This window comes from Rhea americana, unplaced genomic scaffold (genome assembly GCF_003343005.1).
Source record: "Rhea americana isolate MKP2758 unplaced genomic scaffold, rheAme1 scaffold_15, whole genome shotgun sequence".
In the NCBI taxonomy this organism is placed as follows: Eukaryota; Metazoa; Chordata; class Aves; order Rheiformes; family Rheidae; genus Rhea; species Rhea americana.
The window spans coordinates 6693426-6713529 of record NW_028185594.1 but is presented as its reverse complement, the minus strand read 5'-3'; the positions used below and the strand labels follow the sequence as shown (position 1 = coordinate 6713529).

At 40.4% G+C, this 20104-nt stretch overlaps 1 protein-coding gene and 1 long non-coding RNA gene across 3 annotated transcripts in view; one reads left to right on the top strand and one right to left on the bottom strand.

Moving 5' to 3' along the window:
- The window catches only part of LOC146599008 (uncharacterized), a 20485-nt gene extending 8092 nt beyond the window's left edge, over positions 1-12393 (top strand). Inside the window, exons 3-4 of the long non-coding RNA XR_014895156.1 lie at positions 8880-9056; positions 9579-12393. This is a non-coding gene — a long non-coding RNA (uncharacterized LOC146599008). The remainder of the gene's footprint in view (positions 1-8879; positions 9057-9578) is intronic.
- The window catches only part of SF3B1 (splicing factor 3b subunit 1), a 22747-nt gene continuing 14599 nt past the window's right edge, over positions 11957-20104 (bottom strand). For both annotated transcript variants that reach the window (XM_085299481.1, XM_085299482.1), the window contains 14 exons: positions 19333-19512; positions 18880-18966; positions 18406-18676; positions 17981-18126; positions 17745-17891; positions 17456-17581; positions 16621-16842; positions 16198-16380; positions 15994-16105; positions 15786-15906; positions 15255-15386; positions 14097-14369; positions 13398-13614; positions 11957-12438 (listed from right to left, as the gene is read on the bottom strand). In XM_085299481.1, the coding sequence (XP_085155607.1) occupies positions 12280-12438; positions 13398-13614; positions 14097-14369; positions 15255-15386; positions 15786-15906; positions 15994-16105; positions 16198-16380; positions 16621-16842; positions 17456-17581; positions 17745-17891; positions 17981-18126; positions 18406-18676; positions 18880-18966; positions 19333-19512 (2376 nt within the window). In that variant the 3' untranslated portion in view covers positions 11957-12279. The remainder of the gene's footprint in view (positions 12439-13397; positions 13615-14096; positions 14370-15254; positions 15387-15785; positions 15907-15993; positions 16106-16197; positions 16381-16620; positions 16843-17455; positions 17582-17744; positions 17892-17980; positions 18127-18405; positions 18677-18879; positions 18967-19332; positions 19513-20104) is intronic.

Sequence of the window (20104 nt, the reverse complement as noted above, 5' to 3'; positions counted from 1 at the left end):
AGGAATAGCCAGAGCAGCTCTGAACATAAGCAGAAACACCAAGCTCTTTGGGCCACAGCAGTGGCGGGAGGAGCAGCCCTGGAAGCAGTTTATTCTATGTTCAGAAACAAGTATATATCTATACTCTTTTGCAAATTTTAAAAAAGATCATGTGTCACATCAAACTCACAGGAGTTTCTTCTAAAAAAAAAAAAATCATTCTGCCAAACCCAGATTTCATCCTACCACTCAGACAGTAAGAGAAAACATTTTACTTCTAATACTGCTAGGCTGGTCCAACTGCAGTTTGTATCCCAATCCTTGCCTAACAGTATGCTGCACAAGCCGAACAGGACAAAGTTACAACTCAGAAGAACACGCTTTTGGAACAGGAGGAACAAATGAAATCCAGTAGCACAGTACTTAAGTTTCAGCTTTATAAAGTTTTAGTTTATATACTTCATAACTGCTATAGACACTGTCATTTACAGATAGCATTCATTCCGGAAGTATGCGTGCACACGTGTGTGTATACGGTGCTTCACATTATATATTGTGAAATATTTTATTCCTCATTCTCACTACTTCTTGCTAAAAACTTAAATTTGATTTTTTTTTTACAATGGTTCGTACTGTACGTCTGAGTGAGGAAAAAATCCATTTTTCTTTCTGTGCTTCAGTTAAAGACGGAAATAAGTAACATGAGCCATGAAAGGACTTTGATCCAGAACTAGGGAATGTAAATGCTTTACAGATGCCAAATAAGGATGTTTCAAAAGAAAAAGAAAACAAAGCACTCTCTACCCTAACCCTTTTTCATTTCCAAACAAGGTAATGGAGAAAGAATTGTATAAAATTTTGATGCAAGTTACATTTGTCTGAACAGTTGTTCTGCTTTCAATAATTACATAYGTTTATCTGGAATACGCAACTGATTGTTTTGACAGGAGCTTCTTGTGTTCCTAGTGGGGGGGTGGGAGGGAAGAATTTCTCTGGATCAGGAGTATCTCTTAAAACCACATACAGAGTGAAGAGAAATGGGGTAAAGGGGCAAGAATCTCTCCTTAACCACATTGATTTTGGTGAAATTACAACCACCTGCCTGCTGGCAGACTGCCTGCACAGTGCATCTGAGGAAAGGGCCAGCAGGTACCAACACTGGCAAAGCCTACGCAGAAAAATGCCCTACATGGGAGAGCTTGTGGTTAACTAGTTTTACTGATAATGGCTTTTTGAATAGCACATGACCCTGCCTTGTCCTACAAGCACAGCATCAACATCAATTCATCTTCACGTTCTTTACCAAAACCCAGCTTTTGTGGGTAAGAACTGCTGGCAGTCTTCAACAGGCATATGAAAGAGCCAGCTGACTAAAACAGGAAGTATTTCCAACTAAACCCTGCTTTCCCTTTTAAGAAATTAGAAGCCTGCTCTCTGTTTATGTGTATGGGAACAAAGTACTTGCAAAGWAAGTCATGACCCCCTTTGCCCATTCAAATCCATTTAACGAGATTTGTCTTTCACTACAGAATCCTTTTAGAGTCCATACAACATGGCTATCTGCTCTGTTTGAAAAAAAGTAATGTTAAGTATCTTTTAAGTATGCAGAACAACAGTTAAAGGTCTTTCAGCAATGTATACTGTTAAGCATGTGTTCTACACAATATTTTGACTCAGCAATAGCTGCATTAAATAACACATAGCACGCATGCCTGCTTCCAAGATAAAAACCTATGGATTCAGCCCATACAGATGGGCCCTATGCTTACCTGAGGCTTCAAGGACACTAGTAASATTCTGCATGAGTGCAGCTGTCTTYCCTCATCCTCTTGCAAGATCAGAAGATTGGGTCAATAGCTGTACTCCAGATAATGTCTCTATTAGCACCTCCAGGCACAATTCTCATAGCTGTATCTGTGCCTAGAGTGGGTCAGAAATACTCTGAAGCAGATGATAGACCTGCCTCTCTCCTCTCTGACTCTGCAACTCTCAGAACAGGATGAGGATGTGGAGACACCCTGCAAATGGTAAAACAGTGCCATGAAGCAGCTGGTGTYCAGGTACAGGGCCTGAACGACAGAGATAGAAATGTCAAACCTGCCTTTGGGGAACTGCAARGTAAAGAGCTCATTTAGTTACCCTGGAGCACAGCTGTGTCAATTTAGCAGGAAATAATGTATCTTCTTGTTTACTTCACATTAAAAATAAGTTTGTGCTTGTATACTAGCACTGATGATTTAGTAGTGCATTTACTTCTTAACTGTGCTGTCCAAGCATGGCAGAAATAAGTAATACTTGCAATAAATAACCTGTTACAAGTTAAGACACTATCACACAACACTTCCTGGTAGGTTTTGCAGTCCCTGTAACACAGGAAGCATGTTTTAGGATAGTATTTCAGAGTATGCCATGACTTTCTCTCTGCTGGCAATGCAGAAAACTAGTTTTCCAACTGGTATGTTATGGATCCAGACAGACTTGCGTGAAAGGAAGGAGGAGGAGGAGGACGACACTGTTAGGCAGGAAAAGCTGAGCCCATATTACTAGAGTGCTCCCCACTAAACAGCAACATCTTGAACCAGTATGCCAAGTAGGGCAGACCGGTTTTAATCACAACAGGCTGCAGTTCAGTATGAGATTCCTCGTTAAGCCCTCCATGTCAMACAGCTGATTTGTGAACAGCTTAAGATAGCTGAGAGCAGCCTGTGCTCTTCCTTTTCAGCCTCAGAACAAATGGCCCCGGCTCACTCCAGCAACTCTGCTCAGCTGATACGGAAGAAGAAACACTAAGAAATGTTCTTMATGCTGCCAACAAGACCCAGCAGAGCACTGAAAGGGAAGGGGACCTGCCTGCTCGCTACGGCTGCCTCTTGGGAGAGCGTTGTTCGGCCATAGTAAACAGCACCAGCTGGGCTCTCAGATGTCTTCCYGTGGGCAGACTGCTGGGAGGAATACACAGCCTCAGCGTGCCTAGCAACGACTTACCCCAGATATAAATAAGCATTTAAATTTTCAACAGCTACTAGGTGAAAATACTCATTCTTAGATTACTTGAGTATTATGGGGAATGAACCAGATCAACTAGCTTCAGTTTCAAGGGGAAAAGGAAGAGGAGGGGGTTGCAAGTAAGGAACAGAGTGGCAAAAGCAGAATCAGCAGAAGAAAAGGTAAGTTTCCTTTCACCTCAACACCTCAGGCTGGCAGTAGAAGCACAAACCAGTCAAGTCACTATTGTTTCACGGTACCAGTCATTAAAGTAGCAGCAGCAGCAGCAGCATCCTAAAACAATGTCCTTGTGCCACCCACAAAGGAGGCTTAATCCCCAGCATGCCAGAATTTTATCACAGACCTTCAGAAATCAACAAGATTTGGGACATTGGAGGAAGTACCTCTCCACAGAGCCTCACATCAGAGATCCCAAGGAGCTTTGCAGGCAGGGTGAGAATTACAACCTCTTGTTTTGACGGTGAGGAAACCAYGGCAGAGAAAGCACCTTTCTTTACCCAGAGCAGCCCACAGCAGGCCAGCAGCAAAGCGGGGCTCAGACACCGTCCCCAAGCCCCAGGGCACCCCTGTGCGGGCACCGGCAGCGCACGGCCYGGGGCTGCTGAGCCCAGCGAGCTCGCGCGGCCTGCAGACCTACCCCTCTCCTCACAGGTCTCTTCCRCTGCAGCCGTCCTGCAGCCCTAAAACCACGTTGGGGAAACGGCGGAGTTCAGCAGCAAACACCAGCGTCTTCCCATGGCCTCGTCCTCCTGGGGACTTGCACTGAAAGTGTCACCCTTCAAAGAGGCCGGGTGGTTAAAACAGAGAACTACACCAGTAACTGCATGCAGTGCATGCACAGTAAAGCACAAGACAACAGCAGATAAAAATAACTTGCATGCAAAATCCTTCCTTCTTCCTGTCTTCTTCCTGAGATCAGTGCTTTACCCGCTGCCTCTCTCAGCTCTTGAACGAAGGTTACTACAGTCTGTAGTTTACAGCAAGGTTGCTTAAACTCTCCTCAGACTGTTTTCAGTGAATGATACTGAATGACATGATTTCTGTTTTACTGGAAAGTCTAGAAAGGGAGTCACTGTGCAAACCTTTCGGCACACCTAAAAGTCCTGGTATCCACTACCATGCTTTAATCATTATGTGTCGCTCCTTTTATTTGCACCTAGACTTTCCTGATTTTGAGCAGTTTTTGACAGGACAACACACAAGGTGTGTGATGCGCAAARCAAATTTAAAAGCTAACTGCCCATTTACTGGGGTGCTGAAGAGAAACAGAGTTGTCTGGCACTAGAAGTTTTGGTTATCAAAAAAGCACACAGTCCTGAAATAGGGGAAAATAAATAAAAGGACCACCTGTGTTTACAGAAAGCAACAAACAACAGTAACAGGCATTACAATCAGATGCATGTTAATTCCTATGGGAAGAAAATACAATCTGTAACAGCAATACTCAGAAGGAAGCAGGGAAGCCCTAAGAAGTCCAGAGGATGCAAGAAAAGAGGTAAAAACCTTTCACAGATGTGTCAGGAAGTTCTTTGACAGCTGAACTGCACAGGAAGCCTTGCCGCGTCTCCCAGAGGGCAGGTGTCTGCACCGCATCAGCATCCCACAGAGACCCTTGCGGGAGGTCTCTGACACAAGAGAGCCTTATTCCTCCTGCCCGGAGAGCAAATAAAAATTACCCAGTCAAAACAGATACAATCCAAGCAACTAGTGATAAGACCTAACATAGAAATGTATTTTTTGCAGTGCAGTAGCATGCATATCCCATGCGCTATTTCTGTGACTACAGAGATCCACTGTATAGGAGCAGTTTACCTGCTTTTGCTATGTTGGGCAAAAGCCAAGATTAAGAATTACAGGACTGGGAAACAGACAAACATCAAAATATATATATATTTTGAAGGGTTGAGGACGATGGCTGATGCCAGCTCTGCATCCTTCGAGATGCTGTAATGCCAGCTGACAAGCTGTCCCAAGCAAGATTTGAATCGCTAATTAACACCAGTAGAATAACCAACCTGCTAGAACGTAAACAACTCCAGCAAGTTTTATTGTGGGCCCATCCCCGATGGCTGCAACACCCAAGAGCTACTGCAACACAAAGAATTCGCAAAAGAAAGAAGGAATAACTGTCAGTAAGAGAAAAAGCAAGCCATACCCAGGAACATACATGTGTTTCTTAATTGCACGTGGGCAATTAAGGAAGTATTCATGCTGGGAACCTATTCTCCCACCTTCAGACAATGATTCAGAGAAGGATCTTAATATATAAATCATGTGAAGGCTTATGCGGTTACTAATTGTAGCTGTTCCTACAAATACTGAGCAAATTATTTCCAAACCCTGTCCTATGCATATAATACACTCTTGTTGGTAAACTTTGCAAGAACATTTCACTAAAATCTTTACAAAACAACAAAATCAGAACAGACACAGCATGGTAATGACGAGCCAGAAAGCATTTTGGTCAAAGATCGACTTGTTTAAGTTTAGCAGGTCACTGGCACCTTCCGTAGAATACCAGATTAGAGTAAACCAAAAGTTTAGTAAAAATAAGGCCGTGTTTCTCGAGAGCATCTTTGCCAGCTGCTGCCCTAGGCCTATCCTACAATACGCAAGTAGGTGGTAGAGATTCCTGCAATATATGCGCAGACAAGGAAAACTCTTGGAAATACACTACCTAAGTGAACATTAGCTAAGCTTTGAATCAAGTAGCTGAGGAAAACTACATTTTGCCTTAATACCAGCAAGTTTTATAACACAGGTTTAACAGTACATTAGCTTGCACAGGCAGAGCACCGTTAGCCTTAATTTAGGGAGGAAGCGCAGTTACCTGGAGGAGGCTGCAGTCCAGTGAGCAGCTCCTCAGCTGCCGCCCAAAGGTGCTTCTCGAGTCGCAGCTGCAGCGGCAAGGGAGAAGCGGGGACAGCGCGCCCCAGCGAGCCTCGGCTCCGCGGCCRACGGCCACGCGGGCAGCAGGTCCCGGCGCTGCAGGAGGCGACGGCTGCAGAGGGCTCAGCAGAGCTTCAATAGCAATTTTGTTTGCACTGCCATATTAGTAACAAAACGTTTCTATCACGCGTCACTGCAAAGATGAGCTTATTGTTTTGAAGGGAACAAAACTAAGCTTATCTGCAAAGTGTTTTATCTCCATTCTTCTAAGCTTTAAATGAAAGCTGTATTTGAAAAATGGTAACTGTGTTACTTAAATTATTTTGTCTTTTTTTCTACAGAAGCCTTAAGTTTGTTATCATAATTGTATCTTTTTTTTTGAAAGATACATGGCACTACCACTCTTATGTCAGTAAGCGTCAGGTAAGAATAGTATTGCAACATTTAACAGTAATATTTGTATGCAGCTGAATGCGTAATATATACCATAGTGAGCCAAAAGTCTCTGTCTGCTCTCACTGGATATTACGCATCTTCCAATTTTGCCCAAATTAACCAAGAGCGGAGTGCTACAGAAATTTGTCTGTTTCAGCAGAGTTTTGAAGACAAACATGTTCATCACCATGTTTGTTCTGTGGAAATACAAACAGATACATTCACAGAAACACCTGCAAACAAAYGTAGGTAGTAATTAAATGATTTTGTATGTATTTAACTTATTTTTATTAAATAAGGAAATAGCCCTTTTTGAAGGTCAYTTCTGTGGTCTTAAATTCAAACCCAAGCCACCTGGTTTTCATTTCCTGGCCAATTCCTTCTGTCTCAGCTGCACACTCTGCTAAAAACAAAGACTCCATTCTTTAATTGTGAGTATCAGATGCCTTTAACCTTCGCTCTGTTGCTAGAGCCTTGGAATGTGAAAAAAATATACAATATCCTCCTTTATTAGCTAAAAAAAATAAATGGTCAGTTCCAATGCTTTCATCAGCTGGGCTCAAGATCTACAGATCTTTAGAGATTTAGACTTTGACAGACAAAAATGTAAAACTTTCAAATCAAAATCACGGTATTTTAAAACGCTTCTGTTCTACTGTTTTGGATAACAGGCATGGATTGAAGGTCACCAATTTCAATAGTTACTTAGGAAGTAGTTGAAAATAAGTCACTTCAGACCCTCATCACTCTACAGGGGTTAACTGCCATCACACCTGGTCTCAGTCAAAAGCCAGTAATCARCTACAATTAGCTTATTCAGGTGGTTGTATCACCATTTACTAGCCAGTTACATGCACAAGATGACTGCTCGCAAAGCAAAGAGAGCAATGCAGCCTCGGAAAGGAAACACCTAGGCATTCGGGTGACCGAACTGTCTCCTATTTGCAAAATGTACAGGAGATTCAGAGCAAATGAACAAATGGACATAGACCCCTTAGAAGACCTTGGCAGGGGGAGGTTCTTTCGATCAAGAAAGCAAGCTCTCAGAAAGCCTGAAACCCTCGTGGTCGTGTCAAGAGGGGACACAGTAACCGACTTGAGACACCCGTCGGATCCACTCTTAGTGCGAGCAGATCCAGTGTCGTGCCTTCATTGATGCTCTCCGTTATTCACCTTCTAGAAAACATTTGTTGCCGTGTTCCTTAAATTTAAAATCAAAACGAAAGCGAACAACTTACACCAGCCAGAATATTTGGTCTGGGGCTTGAGCTAAGAGTGACTGAGCCTAAGTGCCCCAGGACTAGGTGCTCCTCACCCGAGGGTGCGCTGGTCCCTTCCCCAGGGCCCCGAACCTGTGTGCAGCAGCCTGTGCTGGCTGCAGGGGCGCAGCCGGAGGGGAGCGCGGGCAGGCTGCAGCGCAAACGSCTGGGCCGGCGGAGCTGGCACCAGTAGCAACCTCTTCCGGCAGCTGCTGGCGAGGCTGAAGGCCTTCCAGCATGCAGCAGCACCTCGGCACACACGCTTGTGTTTTGGATTGCGGGAAGTGTTGTATTCACCTCTACCCTTTTTTCTTAACTAATGGCAAGGAGTGAAACTGCACAGTTAGCTCACAGATGTACATTAAGTAACAGCAACCACCCCACTCACGCATCGACACTTCCCACATTTACCGAAGAGCCACACATTTGAAAGCGGTTCCCTTCCCACCCCAGCTATTAGCAGGGCAGGTGTCATCCCAGCAGCTTCAGCCCAGGGAGCTCCGGCCGCTCAGCGCGGAGAAACACACGCAAGAGAGTAACTAGGGTGCGATGCAGCTACCTGAAATTTGACTTCACAACACTCGTTGCACCAAAAGGTTTGAGAGAGGGGCCTTAGACAACAAACTTGTGAAAGGTAACCAAGAACCAACCTTTACCATGTAATTACTGAGGGTCACGCGGATGTAAAACTGATAAGGAAAGCATTTTACTTTGGTTTGTCTGGCAAGTTACTAAATAGAACATAGGCAAGAGTGATAACAGTAACTGTTACTAAGGTTACCTGGCATTCAGTTCATTAGGACCGTATCAAGCTCTAACCTTTTTTGACATGCTCAAAGTTACCACTTCATGAACTACTATTTTAGCAAGATAAACTCTCTTTACAGATAAGAACAAAACAACAGAAGCCTGTTTTACCAACTTTTTAAAAGTCTCACAATGCAATTTTACTTGAAAACAATCACATCCACGTTTTGCTGTAAATGCTTCAAGTTTGTCAAAAAAATTGCCGGATACCAAACTTCTGTTCTTGTACAAAAACTGCCCCTCCTTAAGCAATTTCAGAGTCTCAGGAAAAAGGTAAACTGGAATTTACTGTATGCCTGTAGTGACAATTGCCAATGCGTTTCATGGTTATTTGCAAACGTTTAGCTCCTAAAATCAGCAATTTGGTCTCGAGCAGGAAGCGCTGCTGTGCTTTGGGGTGAGCTTTCCAGTGCGGCCTCCTGAGGGTACGCACAAAACAGCGTCACGACCAATCTTCTACTGGCATTTCAGTAACCTTTTGGCACGCCGTTGGTGTCTCATCAGGAATACCCTGGCAGCTCGTTCGACCTGGAAAAGCCAGCTTCGGCCCACCCGACGCCTGCAGCGACTCWGCCACAGGACCAAGAAACTGAACGTGCGAAGACGCTCAAGAGGCCCGATGTAAACCAGGAGGCGGCACATGGGCACAGGCGCCGAGGAGGGAGGGCCGAGGCAGGCGAGGTAGGTGCCGCGAGGCAGAAGCAAGGTGGGTACGACGGACTCGCGGACTGCGAGCAGGACTGTGAGCAGGACTGTGGGGAGGTGAAGTAAGCGTGTGCAGGAAAACATCAAATCCAGGAGATGTTAGTTCATCTTTTCCTACTCTCAGAAAATAGCTCAGATACAACAGCATGGCATAACCACTCCCAATCTTTAAGACTACTGTATCTCAATGGTAACTGCCAACTACGGCTCATTTTAGCCCTGTCAGCTCAGGTTTATTGCTTTGATGCAGAAGTACAGACTTAAAGAACATGCAAATGTAGCTACATACGAGACTTGCACCCTTTCTTTTCACTAAAAGAAATAAAAAAAATCAAACAGTTGCAACCAAGAACTACATTATGCTGTAAAATGAACTCTAAATTAAGAAAACTCAAGGGTTGCATTGCTTATGCACTCTTAATTGACTGTCCCTTAGCAAATGCATGATCGTGACTTCAAAAAATAAATACAAAAATCATATACCGTTTTTTCCTATAGGATCCTCTGCCTCATTCAGCACATAGGAAGGACCTGCTCAGAAGAGGGGCCGTCACCAGCAAGGCTTTTGTCCACAGAATTTCTTGTGCAATTTGCTGAGGAAGTTGGGAGTTGTATATAAAACCAGAAGACAATGGAGTGGTGGTAGTGAAACCTAGCTCCCTTTTTTAAAAGAAATCTAAATAAGGAATACAAAACACTCTGGAGATTTTATGCTGGTACCTCCACTTCCCAGACACCACATAGTAACTCTGTAGTTTTTTCAGATGCCCAGTCAGGGTGCATCTTTCCCACTTTATGGGTGAGTGGCAATGCAGCAGATATGTATCTTTTGTTCACTTGGCCAAATCTTTTTTTTTTTCTGTATTAATAGTATAATTAATTATTCACCAATGGAATTTAAATAGCACTGACCCAATCTCTCCATTCTCTTCAGCAGACTTTGTTCCTTGTTGCCGAGTTAGGAATTTGGGGACCAACAACAGCCATCATCTCAGCATGTTTTCCTTCACATTYGTTAGCTTGACTGATTTTGACTTGTACTGAAAAAAAAAACAAAAAAAGACTTTGTCCACTGTTTAGGAGCTGCTGTAGGCTCCTAAGACGACACATTTAACAACAAGGAAATGATCCAGAGATCATCTTTCTAAACAGGAGTTCAACAGACATACAAGCCTCAAGAAGGGGCAAATGCTCTACTGTCACCCCTTAAGAAAAAAGGCATTTCAATACTGCTGTTTTAAGATTAATTTCATACCAGACACTAGGAAGAGGAAAAAAATCCAAAGATGACCACAGTCTTGTTTTCAGCAAACAGATCTCCTTTCCCTTTTCCTGCTGTCTCTTCCTCCTCCTCCAGGAAAAGAAAAGAACAACAGCTGGTACCTTCCTCACGCAAGAGTTTAATGYTTATGAAAACATTTTTGAGAGTCAAAGTGAAAAGCATGCAAGATACAAAAATAAGAACAGCCGGAAGTTGCTCTCCTCCAGCCTACTAGAAACTTTTATAATTGGACTTGGTTATAGAATAGCTGCTTGCTGAGACACAACTGGAAGTCATGAGTCATCTCCTATTCCCACCTGTAACAGAGCTCTCCTTAGGGTAGTTCCTCAAAATCAGCATTTTGCTTCACCCCTCCACTCTCCCTACAGGCAGTTACCTGGTGGCGTCTTGCAGAACTACTGAAGAAACTAAGATGACAAGACACCTATAATACAAACAATATTAAATGTAAAAGCAGTAGAAACAGATGGGAGGGTACACRTTACGGTACTTATTCTCTAAGGGGGGAGTTCAACTATACTGCCTTCAGAAAGTCCCACCTGCTTTCACACACATTTTAGGACTGCTAAAGCAGCCCACTGCTGGGGTGTGGGGGGCATGTTTTCCAGTTCCTAGCAAAACCACTCCTTCGCAAACATCAGAGTTCAAGTTCCCCCCAAACACACAAGCCTTAGGCCTTGAAACACAGGCTGAAGATTTCTTATATGCTGAATGGCCAAAAAAAAAAATATCCATAGAAAACAGCAGAAGTCAGCTAAGAACACTGCAGTTAAACTTGGAGAGATAATGGAACTTCATCGCTCAGTTTAAATCAAGGACTTGTAAAACACCACAGAACAAGAAACAAATACYACCTTTTGTTACCTTATAAGCACGTAATATGGTGCACTACTACCGGAATGATTCAACATTGTTTTATGTGGTTTATTCCCAGATATCAACAGGCCTTTTTTTTCATATTTTTTTTTGCATATACACAAGGGAGGGAAGGGAAAAAGCAAATAAGGAAATACTATGCTTTCCTTCTTACCCTTATATATATATATATATATATCAATGTAAAAAAAATTGGCATTTCCTATGTTACATGCACTTAGGAATTGCCTCATCTCAGGCACTGGGGACATTAATTTGCTAACTCTTTCAGGGAATTATAGCATGGCCTACAAATCTTATTTAGCACCTTATACAGCTACACATTCTAGAAGACTTATGAAGTAAATACCATCAATATGCATAATTTGTGCAAGTGACTCTACACACAGCAATTAAACAGCTTAATTTTTGAAAGCTGCTGAAAGCTAATCCATTCCCCACAACCACGATAGTGTAGATGAAGCAGGAGTAAGCAGCTTAAGATTATTTTCCACACAAATGAACTGCCACTACTGCAGCTATCAGGCAGAGTACTGATTCCGTGACAAAGATACACACATTAAATACAGTTTGTATGTTTTTCTTATTTATTCAAAAGCTAGAGGATGACAAAAAAGGGTTAAAATGCTTTATGCCACCTATTTTTTTTACATGAACAAATACTTAATCTATCAAAGAGACTCATTTTACAAGTCCCCGTCCAAAAAACACACACAAATTTGTTTTTATACACAAATGTTTATTTCTCAAATAAACATCCCCTTTAAACACAAGGAATGAAATCTAAATCTTCATAAAGATGAATCCAAAATGAAATCCCTCCAGTACATTGTAATCACTGCTCTTGGTCACTACTGGCTTTAACTGTTAAACATCAAAAAACAAGGACATATTTAAAAAATCATGCTACTGGATTTCTAGCTCTGCCTCTGACCAGCTCTATACCGTTCTCCAATATTTTAAAATTTTACATCATCAAATATGAAGCAAGTTTAATTGCAGAACAGCTGTGCATTAAACACAAACAACTGAACAAGAAGATTATAAGATGTAGTCAAGTTCATAACGAATGTAGGTGTTCTTTTCATCATTATAGATTCTTGGATAATGTGCTATCAGAGCGTCCTGTGAGCCAATATAGATTGAATTATAAATCTTCCAATAAACATCTCTGACTTTGCGGGCAGGGTGAAACAAACCCTAAAAAACAAAACAATTCTATTATAAACTTAGAGTTCCAAATGTCTGTTACTGAGTTTAATCTAGTTTTGCATAATACACATTTTTTTAAAAAAAGAAGCAATTACAAAAATTAACATTACTTAAAGAGGGTACATTGAATGGGTCATTCCCAATTTTGTGACCATCTAAGCTAGCAAGTAGTAATGAACTGTTGTTAAAGACACTTTTCTTATTTTTTCTGTTGTGYAGAATTCCACTAAATGTATTTCTTTTCTACTGTCCCTTTAAGATAAAAATTAAAATCTGGTGCTGTATATTTGGGAGGGACTGAGTCCTATCTTTGGCTCGTACCTTAAAAAAAGCAAAAGCTCTAAAGAGTAATTTATTCCTAATTTTGAAAAATGCAAATAAAAACTGAAAAATACACTATGCACAAGACCTCACATACCCTTCACCTTCCCATTTCCAACATTTTTGTACTGAGGCCCCCACCTAAAACATACATACAAATTCTCTATCTGCCCAGAAAACAACAGATAACGTTGATTTATTAGTAAGCCTAAACTCTTCATTAATTTTGCTTGTTACTTGTTCAAATACCTCCTTCCGCTATGAATTTATTCCCCAGTGTTGTGTTCTCAAATTTGTAAGGTAATTCCATTTTATAAGTCAGAGTGCCAGGCTATTTCAGCTGATTTTTATTTCAAGTTGCCTATCATTTCTATGCAAGATCCTCAGTGTAATCAATTATTTCACTAGATGAAAGTTCTCTATGTTCACTGCATGTTTTCATTACCAAATGCCTGGAACAGAACGCCACATTTAAAGAATACTTCAGAGACAAGAAGCCAGACTGCGCTCCTCTGCCGGACATCTCCTTCAGCTGGTTTCTCGTCAACTGCAGAGAACCCCTGGTCGATAACTCAAGGGAAAGAACAACCGTTCTCTCCGTTATCCCAACATACACCAGGACGTACCTGTAAACAATACTGCAACATTCTGCAGGGACCGATGGCAACTCTGAGGCCCTCCAGAGCCCCCATAACTGCCTGAATGACGTGAGGGGAGGTTTCAAACACATTAGGCCATACATAGTTTAACAAATGATTAAGAGAATCTTCACAGCCAAATCCATAAACACCAAGAGACATATGTTGCACCACAGCACTTGCTGTTTGTCTGTGTACGAGATCTCTGCAAAGAAAATAAGGGGCTGTTAATAAATTATACTTAGAAGCAACATGATTTGACAAATGTAATATCTTTGATTTTTTCAAAAGTGCAAAAATACCATTTTAACCCAAATTATTAATAATAGGGGGCAAGCTAACTAAAATCAGTTACTAAACTAAAAAGAGCAAATGTTCTGACAAATTATTGTGCTCTAGCTCAGCAGAAGTACTAACAAAAATCAAGGTTGGTTTGCAAATACTAAGTAATGACTTGCGCAAGATACTTGCATTATGTGGTGATCTTTTAATCTTTAAAAGTATTAGTGATATAGGAGCATATAAACTGAATTATTTGCAAGCAGAAAATAGGTTCTAAATTATGCTGGTCACTTAATATTTTAAAAAACATGGGCAATGTGCATATTTGCTACTGTTGAGACTCAACTGTATACTTAACATACAGCTGTCACTAACTGTACCACAGAAAAACAGAAGTGCACTCACCTGTCCATTAAAGCATCCTCAAGCAATGGTGTAACAGCATAAATGTAATCTTTTCCCATCTCTCCAATGTATTCAAACAGGAAAGAAAGAGATTTTAACACACCATTCTGGACATTCAGTTCAGGAACTCTGTATTCATTCATGAGTGCAGGCAGCACTGTGAAAGGTGAGCACGTTTCAGCTACAATAGCAATCGCCACTGTAGTACATACTCTGTTCTGCCTTTCCTGTACTTTCAAGTTATTTAGCAGTGTAGCCAGTACATCATGAGGTCTGGAAGAGATAACATGCATGTCCACATCAATAGTTTCAGTGGAGATATGGATAAAATAGCCTGSGCTTGAAAGAGCAACTCACGGTGCAAGAAGGCGCAGCTTAGCTCTTCTTAAAAAGTTAACTTGGAAGCAACAAAAATCAGTTAAGCCACAAAACAATTTGAGTATCTGCACAATTTTCTTCTTACAACCAACATTTTTTCCCTTTTCTCTAGACTTAGTCAGCTTGTAAACTCTAGTGGACAGGAATAGTTCCCCCACTATTACTCTAATCCCGCAAGTAAATATAGACCTGTATAAAATTAAACACGTTAATCTTGTTACAACTTTCAGAGACATAGGCAATACCCTGAATAGAGAAGGCAATATCCTGAACAGGAATGCCAATTATGGCGATTCCTCGGTAGCTTGCTGTATCTGTTTTAACTCAGTACTTGGACAAGAATATGCATAAAGATGTGAACTATACTTCACGCTACCATTTGCTGACTTGTGGTATCATCTTAATAGCAAGAAATCCTTCGCAAATCAATACAAGTATTTAGTGAAAACACAAAGACAAGAGACATTTAGTACTGAAAGAATTTATGAAAGAATACAGAAAGGATCCAAGTACACACTGATAATCAAAACTGGGGGAGACAAATAGTTCCTTCTACCGAAGTAGACTGTAATTTGCTAGCCTACAAATCCAAGTTCACAAGTGCAGCACCCTTTGTCAGTGCAGAGTAGTTGACTATGTTCTCCCTCTACAAACCAAATAAAATGAAGTGCACACATTTTAAATGTATAGAAGTTTAAAAGACATCTCAGTAATAAAACTCACAGTCATCACTACATTAAGTGCTGAGCATAACAGTGAATAAACATTAGGCCAACTTACCCAATAGCTTTTGCTATATAACCGAAAGTGTTTACTGTGGCTCTTCGGATAGCTTTCTTGTGAGCTTTTAGCAATTCAAGCAGTTCAAAGCAGATCCTCATCCATTCTCTTGCAGAAACATATTCTGCACCCCTGGAAGAGAAGAAATTTTTCAGAGATAAAACTTCTAAAATAAACACACAAATGGTACAAACTAATCATTCACTATCAACACAAGGACACTGCCTGTTTTAAGTAGGTATCTGTTAACGTTAAACCTACACTTGCTATCAATTTACATAGGCTTTTGTACAAACAGTACAATACATTATGTTTACATAAACAGACAATGTACTTCCATTTATGTAGACTTAAATGTAAATAGTTTGTAAATAGTATAATTAAAATACCTTCAAGAAACCATTTGCTAAATATTCCATTTTAAGTGTTATGCGTAACTTCCAAAATAAAACTTAAGAAAATGCAAGAAATAAAAACGTTGCTCCATACTTGTTCACATAGCTGAAGATTTTATCTAGTTAGTCAGCTCACCTGTCTGCAATACGCCCAACAAGATCAATACAATTCTCCTGTACTTTCTCATGTCTGTTCTTCAAAATAGGTGTAAGCCGTGGCAGCAGGTCTTTGATTGGTGGTGTCATCTTGTGCATACCTATGGAATTCAAAAAGGCATACTAAGTTTTATACTGGCTCTTCATTTGGCTCTTGAGTAGGTACGTAATCAACCATACAGACATACCTATAACATTCACAATAGCCTTAAGTGCTCCGAGTATGCTGCCCAGTACTTCAGGATATTCTTCACCCAGGTACTCATACAACACAACACCCAAGTGTCCCATCAGTTTTTCCTATAACAGAGTAAAAAGATTTAGATACTAACATTTTCCTGCTTCTCGTTACTATGACACGCTATAGAAAATTTGGTGGGAGAAGTCAGTACCTCTTGACAAGTCTTCATGACAACTGCAGTACGAGAGATCAGGTCAGCAGCCTGCTGCCTAACCTTAGCTGATTTGTTGTTCAAACGCCACAAAACTGTACCACAGATTTGCGGCAAATAGGGTTTAACTCTTTTGCCTAGAGCATTGACCACTGTGCCAAAGCCATTCAGCATCACAGAATCCTGACAGTGAAAACAAAGACAAATTAGAGTAAAAGCAACAGTATATTGTTTGTTAAACATCAGGTTATCTAAAATTATGCTAACATTCCAGAATTAGTTTCTGAATTTCAATGATTAGAGCATTAAAATCTATACAAGGGTTAGAGAAATTTAACTTACAAGTCTAAGTTTCTCCATACAACTAATAGTGAGACAAACTACAGTTGAGAAAACCAAATACTAAATACCCTCTGGTCATACCTCTGTGGTCTGTTCCTGGAAGGCATACAAGATACCATCAATAAGCTGTTCTTCCAGCTTATGATCAATATCTGCTGCCCCTAGATTTCCCATTATCTTCTCAATTGTTTCCATGACCATTTTTCTGTACTGCTCTGCCTCATCCTTCAGATCATCCACAATTCTGGAAATAATTTCTGCTGCTCCAACTTTATTTGCCAGCTCCACTGTTGTATCAACCAACTGAAATACACAAGTATGGAGTGAATAAATATAGGTAGCATCTACTTTTTGCGTCTTGAAAATAAGTTTCTCTAGTCTGAAGAGGACAAACAGCATGAAGCTAGTTTCCCAATTCACTTCTGTGGAAATCTTTCTTTTTTTTTGGGGGGGGGGGCCAGGGGGAATTACCAATGATAATTTCAGAATAAGTTCTAACTACGAAAACTAAAAATGCAATGCTATAGCAGAAAAAGAAGCGAGCGTATAGCTACTGTAGCCATACTACCATTAGAAAACTTAACTTAAGTTTCCTCTTTATTCACTACAACACYGATGGCATTTTGAGTCGACTATGAACTACTTTTACCTTACGAAATCATCCAATATTTTAAACATCACAAATCAAAGATGAACTATCTCATTTTACAACTGATGAAGACTCATTCATAAAGGTATCCTCACAGGAGCCTGTTAATCTTCTACCTATACAACTTCTAAGACAGTATTCCAAACAGAATTCAGTTTCAAGACAGAAAAAACATGAAATTAAGGATTTAGCCTGAATGAACTTTCTAATATGAATCTTGTTTTCTTGTAAATAATTTTCCACAAAAAAATATATACACACACACACCTGTCTGTAGTTTCGTCTGTCCAGTGCCATTCTGTGCTGCCAGAAGTGCTTGAAAAATGGTGGCAATATCTCTGTTTTAATGTAGTTGGCTTCAACACCATCCGTACCACAACACTGCTTTACCACCTAGCAGGGAATAAAAACATAATTTGAATTGTGTAGTGCTTTTCTTCTTTTTTAAGGAAAAGTGCAAACATTCACATTCACAGATGTTTCAACATTAACGCAGAAAGTTGATCAGTCTGCTTTAATATACCGTCAAGCATTTGGAGAAGGAGTTCTAACATACCTTCAGTACAATTTTTTTCATCTCTTCATCAGGAGACTGGAACTCTCTGATAAGGATTAGCATAACTTCTCTGGTATAATAGTTTGCATACTCAGCATCCATCAACGGAATCAGATAACCAATAGCTTTCAGAAAGGCAGCCAAACCCTATTTAAATGCAAAAATACATCTCTAATAAGTTACAGAAATTACACATCTACATCAATTCAAACTAAAAGGAAGCATTTTAGACGTACCTTTCCTCTGTGTTGACGTATACCCTTCCATAGAGGCTTCAGAACAGAATCAAATGACTCAATACCATAGGGAGTAGCTGCTTCAGCCAAAGCAGCAATAGCCAAAGCACTGATGGTACGAACTTTCTGCTGCTCATCCACCAGACCTGCAAAGAGAATACTGTTCAGTACCACTTCCTGTGTCTCCAGCTCAAAATAGAAAAATAYCAGGACAGCATAAAAAGGATTGATTTATTATCAGGAAAACTGGAAAGAAAGAAAAAAAAAAAGCTTTCTTCCAGACTAGGTTGAACTGTTTCTCAGTGTCAAAAGGACACACAAAATAGTGACTTTACAATCACATTTTGCCTCAAAGATAAAACAAACAAACAATCCAAAACAACGCAAAAACAAACAAAACCTTAACCTAGAAAGGCAAGACTTACCATGTTCAATAATTTCAACCAAGCTCCTGAGATGAGGCAAGATAGCACAACCCATAAGAATAGCAATTTGCTGTACAATCTTGATGCCGGTATGCCTAGCCTGCCAGGACTTTTTGCTTTTACAGACAGCTTTCAAGAAGGGCAACAGAGAAGGAATGCCCAAAGCAGAGGCAACAACAGCAAAGGCTCGAGCTGTGGTATTTCGGACGTACTCATCCATGTTATCAATATCAGGTCGCATTGTGGAGATCATTGTCGCCAAACCAGCAGCCTAGAAGATAAGGAACGTACCAAGTTATACTGATGAGTTATAACTTAGACTTGTAAGTTAAATTTCTCTAACCAGCAGCCTAGAAGATAAGGAACGTACCAAGTTATACTGATGAGCATTACTCAGTTATTCTGTCACGTCTACAAACATGCATCTGCATATAAGCTCACTCAATGCCATAAGGAAGAACATAACTTTATTACCTTAGCTAAATTTGAAATAATTTCTCTGCCTTCCACTCTGGCATAGTAGTCTTCATCAATCAGCAGTGGTTCAATGACGACAAGGATCTGAAAGAAGAAAAAATTAACATYTCTATTCATTAATACTTTTTGTACTATTTCTGGCCATTAGGAGAAAATCAAGATTCCATGAAGTCAAGATGATTCCATGGACCCAAGATTAAAGCTCTCTGCTCCCCAGAAGTGCTTTGAATAACCTTTGCCAGAGATACTATCTATATCAGGTAAGCCCTCCCTCCCTCTCCCAAGCGTGGAAAAATCCAAAAGCCAATCATTGTTTAAAAAAAACCCCAAAAACAAAAAAACAAAACCTAACAAACTCCACTCTCTTCCAATATGCAAGTAAACTGTATGCTGTTCTCAGGAACAATCAGAAAAAGCAAACAAAAGATTAAATAGTGAAGTGCAACAGACCTTGTGTACATATGGTCGGACCAAGTCATCCAGTTTGTAGAGAATTCTATCAATGACTTTGACAAGCAAGTGCCGTTCTTGATCTTCAAGCGTTGGCGACATCAGCAGAGGCAGAATCTGATTAAACAACGGCCCTGCTCCAAATTCTCGAGCTTTATCAGTAATTTGTCGCAATGCAGCCTGAACAAAAACAAATACTTAGTTAAACTAAGGTAGCAAATGCAGACCGGACATATGTTAATCAAGTCACAATGTAATTCATTGTAATTATATACTTCAAAATAGTTTTGTCTATGACTGCTAAATTTTATTTCAAACAATCTCAAGCTGCATATGAATGCAGTAAGAGAAACACCCTGATGTTAGCTCCCAGTTATTCAACTTTCAAGAAAAGCAAGCTCCTGGTCTAACATTAAGAATGGCTCCATCTGAACAACAGTTTACACAGCACTTACATCCAACTAGTTTGGTGCTTAGGTCAGTTTACGGTAAAACTATGCAAAGATGCCTGCTAATTCACCGTACCATGCATGCAATACAAATTTGAGTTAGAGCTACACTGCCAAATCAAAAAGCAAAATCTAGAAAATTACAAAGCACTGTAAGCACAAAGTGCTCTAGCTCCAGTTTTTCATAACAGTTAAAAGTATTTTATAAACTATATAATATTTAACGACAGACATTACTGTATAAATAGCAGTAAGAACAAACTACATTGAACAGAATGCCCTACAGATATATAAGGGGTTGAAAACACTACATAAGTATCAAG